This window comes from Atta cephalotes, assembly GCF_000143395.1.
Source record: "Atta cephalotes unplaced genomic scaffold scaffold00047, whole genome shotgun sequence".
In the NCBI taxonomy this organism is placed as follows: Eukaryota; Metazoa; Arthropoda; class Insecta; order Hymenoptera; family Formicidae; genus Atta; species Atta cephalotes.
The window spans coordinates 1,771,841-1,779,479 of record NW_012130111.1 but is presented as its reverse complement, the minus strand read 5'-3'; the positions used below and the strand labels follow the sequence as shown (position 1 = coordinate 1,779,479).

The 7,639-nt window shown below is 30.0% G+C and overlaps 1 protein-coding gene across 1 annotated transcript in view; it reads right to left on the bottom strand.

The window, feature by feature from the left end:
• Positions 1 to 4,143: 4,143 nt before the first annotated feature.
• Positions 4,144 to 7,639, bottom strand: part of LOC105622657 — a 16,606-nt gene continuing 13,110 nt past the window's right edge. The window contains exons 10-11 of the mRNA XM_012204069.1: positions 5,415 to 5,885; positions 4,144 to 4,906 (exon numbers count right to left, since the gene is read on the bottom strand). Of these exons, the coding sequence (XP_012059459.1) occupies positions 4,144 to 4,906; positions 5,415 to 5,885 (1,234 nt within the window). The remainder of the gene's footprint in view (positions 4,907 to 5,414; positions 5,886 to 7,639) is intronic.

The window sequence follows — 7,639 nt, the reverse complement described above, 5'->3', positions numbered from 1 at the left end:
GTATCTAAAGAACGAAGAGAGAATCGAATATACTTTCGTGGTAACATTGCAATGACGTATGATGCTCGTCTTTTCTTATGAATATGTATCACAAGGCACATTAGTCGTAGTTTGTAAATAATGCGTGTGCCTGTCTTACAAGTGCCAAATATGTTCTGTGCTAATCTAGATTTGAAATCATAGACCTTATAATATGTATGGACTGACAATACAAGCAAAATCGTATCTATATTTCTCTTTCTAAAAATGCCTGAAAATATCCCTAACAGTAAAAGTTGCAGCAATATTGCTGCAAGTTTTGTGCTGTCGGAATACGTTTCGCGCATGCTTAATATATTTATTATACATTCGATATTTCATTAAGATTATCTCTTCAGATAAGATTTTAGTTTCATTTAGTTTCATATTTTTTAATTATTTCCATTTTACATTTTCAAAGGACTCTACACAACCAACACTAAGTATTTTTGAAATATTTATGAAATGTAAAAGCAATATTCAAATATTAAAAATTCCGTTTGTATATCGTTATATATTTCAAGAATGTTTCATATATATTCCTCAAAATTTTTATTTTTCCAGAAATTTCAAGTATAATTCGTGAACTACTTTTTAAATAAAATTGTACTATGAAGAACACATTTCATGTGTTTTCACCGTGGATCCTAATGTTGAAGCTCGCTCACAGGCGATCTGCTGCGATTCTTATATTCTGTCTCAAGTGATTCTTGTATATAGTCCGAGAAGCTGCGTAAAAAACTCGTGACTATTTTATAAAATCTAGATTTTTTAATATTTAGTTGTATTTAGGATAAAAATCAAAATGTTAAAATCAGATCAGGTATTAGAACTCTGGTGTTGGCACTCCTTCAAAAACTAAAATAGGCACTGGTCAGTCGATAATACTTACAAGGGTCTATGATTAAAACAAACTTTTCTTTTTATTTCCTACACCGATATGATCGCCATAGATTATGTTATTTTATATACATTATAGTTTATACGAATGCATAAATGGGAACCAAAATATTATGTTTGCGTGATAATGAGAATGAGAAAGCCGGACTAATAAATTTATAACATTTTAGACCTACCAAATAATATCTTAGAGACAAGTTTTTTGGAAATTTTTTTCTCAACAGAAATATTGAGAGAAATTTGTCAAACTTTTCAGTTTCGCAAAATTGCAAATTTATCAAAAGATTTATTTCTAAAATATTCTTTGGAGGCCTAAGATATAATTTACAGAAATAAGAATCCAAGCCAATGTGAGCCAATATAAGTTAATCGCATATAGAATCCATATATCTGAGACAAAAAATTCTTTACAGACATTTCAACTCTTGCGTCACCTTCAGTGTGAAATTGAATAAACAGTTATATGTGTAATAGTTGTTTATCAAAATGGAACACAATATAAAAGTCGCTTTTAATCCGAATAATAATAAAAATACTGCATATTTGTCAACTATGCGGTAAATAGTTCATAATTAATATAATATTTTTAGTAGTTTTGATAATTTTATACTACATATTTCAACAATTATCCGTTTTATTTGTTTTATAACAATCATCCTCCTTAATATTAAAGATGAATAGTTAAACTTTTAAAACAACATGTGTTTTCACATATGGGAAAACGATTAATCCTATAATTAAAATCTGCAAATGTGAGAAATTTATACAAGTAGACGTTTCTTGCTTGGATTCTCTTATTCCTGTGATTTATTCTTCGGAGTCTTTTATGAAGATTAAGATAATCTATTTCTTTACAAAGTATAAGGGTCGTTCTCGCGTTTAAGAATGGAATTTTACGTGTAAACTGAAAATAAAGGCCAATAAAATATTTGACTATATTTTACTACGACGTTATGTACGCTTTATTCTAAAGCAGTATGAGAACATAAGTCTTAATTCTAATTCTAATCTAATTAAAAAATGTAATTAACGAGAGCATTTTGGGATTATTTGGAGATTGTCTCTATGGGATCTCCGTCGAGTATTAGCCAAGCAAATTAAACAATATTCCTTAAATGGCAGAAATAGAATCTAGTTAAATATTTAGATAAGCATCACATTCTTCGAGCGTACGTTTTTACAAGATTCCAGTGTCAAAAACAAACGCTAACTTCGCTATCGTAAGTTATTTGACAATTATCTGAGTAGATACGAATGAAATTATTAACTCAAAAATTATTTGTAAATATTTGCGTATACGTCTTTAAGAATAGCGTTTTCTATAATCATTAAATTATTATTATCGTCGTATTATATAGAAGCATTTCTTGCTTCGCTCTTTTCATTTTTTCTTCTGAAAATAAAATTTCATAGAGTTCAATCTGATATAGCGTGATTCATTACTGACAATTAACAATCATCATTGCAGTATCCAATTATCAGTCTCTGTGTGTGTGTGTGTGTGTGTGTGTGTGTGTGTGTGTGTGTGTGTGCGCGCGCGCGCGCGCGTGTGTATGTGTGTGTGTACATAAATTTTTTCTACTTTTTTTAAATGTTAATTAATTTTTGTATAAGCAATGTAATTTTTTTGTTATTTTCGATTAAACTGATATATGTAAAATCAAAAATTTTTTAAATCGCGTCGATCATGGATAAATTAACTTGATAATAAATTATAATAATGTATGTTTTTTAAGTTCTTCTTCGTTTGCTTTTTAATTAAACAATTAAATTTATACAGGAAAGTTAACGGCATTCTGACATTTCCTAAAAAGTCATCCTCTTATTTCTTGGAAATTATCATATTTTGTTAATTACTGATAAAAACAATCTTGAGATAATTAATAAAAGTCCATAATTTATATACTTGTATCTTGTATCTATAATTAACTAAAAATGAATTCTTACAAATGTGAAAACAAAATAGTTATTTTCTTTTGTAACTTGCGCAGTTTAAATAATAGTAGCTATATTATTGATGATATTATATTGTTTTACGTGCTTGTAGTTTCCTAAATTGTTTTCATTTATCCTAAATTAGTTTCATTTATCCTAAATTAGTTTTCATTTATATATTTTTCTTTTTCATATTTTTATAATATGGTTTCAAATATAAAATAGGGATGCAGCATAAACTGGCATATCTGTTTGTAAGATAGATCATAAGCTAACTTAATTTTTATCGTGTTGCGTTAGTATCAAATAGTTCTATCGGAGTTAAAAGCAATCGTGGTAAATTGCGCTATAAACGCATTTATAGATAATATGTAACATTACTGCCTATTGTGTCAGTTTTGGGGTCTATGTTGTCAGGTGCTCATTTTTGCTGAGTTTAATGAAAAAGTGAATTACTAATTACTGAAAATTTGCAAAAGATGTGCAAGAATGTTAATCTTTTTTTCAAAAGAATGTTAAATATCATTAAAATAGTCATATTCTTTTGACATTAAATTTCAATTATTTTGAAGACATCTGATTACGCTGGAATTTTTTGGATTGTAACATCGTTTCAGAGTTCAAGAATTTATAAAAAACACCTAGGCCGGTAGTTTGAAGTAATTTTTTACTGTAATTGATTAACATTGTCAAAAATTATTTCCGATTTTTTTCATTTTTAATTCATTATCAGTGAAAGTTTTTGTAAATTAATTTGTAGTAAATTTCAACATGTAGATCAATAATTTATTTTCTTCGATCCTTCTGTTTGTAAAAGAAAAATTAATTACAATTGCAATAAATAAAAATCGACCAATATGTAAATAACACAAATGAGCGAAAAAAGCCTTATTTAATCAAAGCTGACTTTTGTGCCTAATAATATTTTTCTGTAAAATTACACTGTTCAAAAAAATTAGGGAATCATTTTTTCTCAGTAAATTTTTTGCTCATTTTTAAATTGTAATTATTCAGCGAATAATTAATGTAAAGAAAGATTAAAAAAAGGATTTTACAGGATAAACTCTCTACTAAAGATGCTTTTGTTCAATTTTTATTCAAAGGCATGATCAGCTTTGAATAAGAATGTATTTGAGATATTTAAAATTTTGAAATTTGCATAATTTTCTACCGACTAACAAAAAAATCAACATAACATCTCAAAAGTATGGACTTTTAACTTATTTATGTTAATATAAGTGCAGATGCTTACTTTGCTATCATTAATCAGCTTCGTTAACCGAGAATGAATTAATTTGATGGGACATCTTCGTTGGAGCGCCAAGTACGAGCGCATATGTATCTTTCTCTTCTTGTTTGTTCCGATGATGCAATTAGACTGCTCGTGGATCCATGTTTTGGTGTGCCGAATAGTATCACGGTGACCGAATGTCGGTGTTCATGTTTGATGTTAGAGCTTCTTCGTGCTAAATACGAGTCGAGGATCTTAATGCCTTCATACAAACTGTCCACATCGCAGCTGGAGTGTCGACGATCATTATGATATAATCGATGATTTTGAGTAATGCAAGACATGCGCTTTGGTGTATCATTCGGTGTGTTTGCTCTTGTTCTAGGACTAATATGTCCGATACTGCTGGCTGTTTCCGACGCAATCTCAAAATTGTCTTGCAGCTTGTTACAACAATTGTTAATCGTTGAAATCTTATTAACACAGTTATCATAGGAGAACTTTTTGGAGGAACAATGCAAAGTGTTACAAGGCGACAAAGTGACTGTTAAATTGGTGCTATGATAAAATGGTTTTGTCAATTTGGAACCTTTAACAACAGCATTTTTCGAAACAAAAGGATCTTCCTCTTGATGTTCCTCGATTTTCCTCATGAAAGAAGGCACGATTGGTATTTGATTGCGTTCTGATTCCGATATCTGATAATCTTCGCTTCTCATAGAAGTTGATGGATTATCAACTAAAAGATCTTGTAAGTTGGAGCAGCTAATAGCACAGCTACACGCGCCCTCGCAGGAGCAACTAGTATTCCTTCCATCCAAACTATCAGCCCTTTAATTAAATAATTTAATATGAGCAACAATTAGGCCGGAATCAAACTATGCATTGAAAATTGAGATTAAAGATTAAAGATTGAAATTTCACCAACGAGGACAAAGAAATTTTAGTTCCTTTTGTTCTGATTGAAAACTTCAATCTTTAATTATTCTTCAATACGTAGTCTGATTCCGGCCTTAGAGAAATAATATGATAAATAGATAAGCTAGATCGATTCTAAGCCATTATGTGTTACACACATAGTGTGTATATGTATATGTTGGGAGGATTAAGGGATTAAGGGAGGAGGGAAGTGCGTCACAAACGCTGAGTTCAAGGATTAAGAAATTGAGCAAATCGCTAAATGTGCAGGAAACGGAGATTTTACTCTTTCTCGAACCCAACGTCTATAACATTATTCCCTCTTTCTTGATCTTCATACATTCATTTAGAATCAGCCTAAATTACTTACTATGATATATATGATACATATATATAAAAATCATGAAATTACTTATTAATGAGCTCTTCATAATCCTCTTCTGAAACATGTTCGTTATTCTCTTGCAATGCTATCGTAGTATCTTCTTCAACAACTTCACGTATAATCCGATCTTTTGAGGGATTTTGGAATTGTTGATTCGCTTGATTGCTACCTGAAGCAATACAATCCTGATATGTATCAAGAGTCTCGGCGTTCATGAATAAGGATGGACCATTAGAAGATGGACGATTGCCAGAGGAGGCCTGAGGATATTGTGCGCTGCATCGGAGCCGAACAGGATAAATTTGTTTCATCGACGTCGATAAATTAGCTATGTTTCTCAATATAGTTCCTGGTGGTGTGATATACGGAGGCGGTGGACTTTCTGGTATACATAGTGCACGTTGGTTGTTTTCCGATGTTATTGGAGTCGTTTGGTTGCTACGATCGTTGCTTGAGTCCTCCATGACCAAATAAGTAGAAGAATTTACAATCTCGTGCCTTTAATTGCAAAATTTAAAACTGAATTTTTAGAAACTGTAGGTATAGTTTTGCAAAAATGAAAATTTGATTACACTATTTAACAAAACATGGCCTTTTGCTAGCAAATAAAATCAAATTTAGATAATCGTGCAAAAGCAAAAGAAAAAAATAGAAAAAAGAAAGAATAAAGAATAAATGAAGAAAGAATGGAATCGCGAAAGCAACAAGTTGGATAAGATATTAAAAACGTTATAAAAATATAAAAGTATACATACAATAAAAGTTTTTTTGTGTTTTGATAAAAATGAAGAAAAAGGGAACAATTCCTAATGATCTGGACCTTGACCATATGTTGTCAATGTCACGACCCAGAGTGACTTTCAAGAGATTTTAGTCGTCGCTTGTTAATTAAAAAATTATTAACAAAATAATATTCATTAATAAAACGTAACTTTAGGACATCCTGTTCCGCTGAAACATTCTCTGTTTTAAAAACACAAATTATTTTTTCATATAAGTTTTGTATATTTTAAAATAGAAAATATTTTATTATGTATAATTTATATCTCTCTTATTCTTTTTACAGGGATTGAAGTTTAAATCTAATATATTTGTTTAATGATCACTGTAACTATAATACTTTTGAGGTTTTTACGGGTACTTCATATTCGATCCATTTTCAAGTTCTCAAGAAAGATCAGAGAAATCTTGAGAAATCCTAAAGAACGAAGGCCTTCACTAAGTTCTGCAGGAGTACGTAAAATATTTTGCTCTTGCGGGAAAGTATATCTATACATCGGTGAAACTGGGAAAATAATCAATGTGTGTACATGAAGGAACATCAACGAGATGTCAGATTGAAATATGTCACACAATCAACAGAACACAGCATTGAGTCAGAGCACCAAATACTATTTGGCAAAACAACTAGCTACAATGGCATCATATTTTCCAAGGAAATACAAGGAAACTGTAGAAATACAGAAGCAAATAACTTAAACAGAGACATGCGCTATAACATAAGTAAAATATGGAAAATCGCAATTTCCCCTCTCTCCTCTTCTCAAACACCCCTAGAAAAGGGACTTTCCACATAAAGCAGAGTCTGCTCCCCATCTTCCCTCCCCCTGCTTAGAAGAAATAATGCTGAAATATGTACTTTGTGTTCAAAAATCCATTCATAAAGATTATTTTTCTTTTGTTCATAACATTTTTATGAATAGTAAGCGACGAAAAAGGTCAATGTCCTTGATCTCCTTGAAAATCAAGGTCAGGTCAAGATCACTCGGAGATCATTTAGGCTCTGTGTAGAAGGGGAACATTTATCAAACATTTCTTTAAATCAAAGAAACATTTCTCTGGGTGTGATATTTTGGTATACCATTTTGGAATCATATTTAGCACTCAAAGAACTATGGAAAACGATTATCTTTGTTCTTATGCATTTCTTTGTTGAATAATTGAATGTTATCAGAATTTTGTTTTTAAAGTTATCTATAAAAAATTATGTTAAATTATTTAATAAAAAGCTAAAAAGTCTGATCAACCAAAACATATATATAATAATTATCTATCTATTTAATACGACTGATAGAAAATCTATATCATATAATAGAACATCGAGACTCACTTGTGATGCAATTAAAGATATAGAAAATTTAAAGATATAGAAAAAATACGTAAACATATTTTTAAATTTAATTAAAAATGTAATTATACGTATACGCAGCTATATGTATATATATATATATATATATATATATATATATATA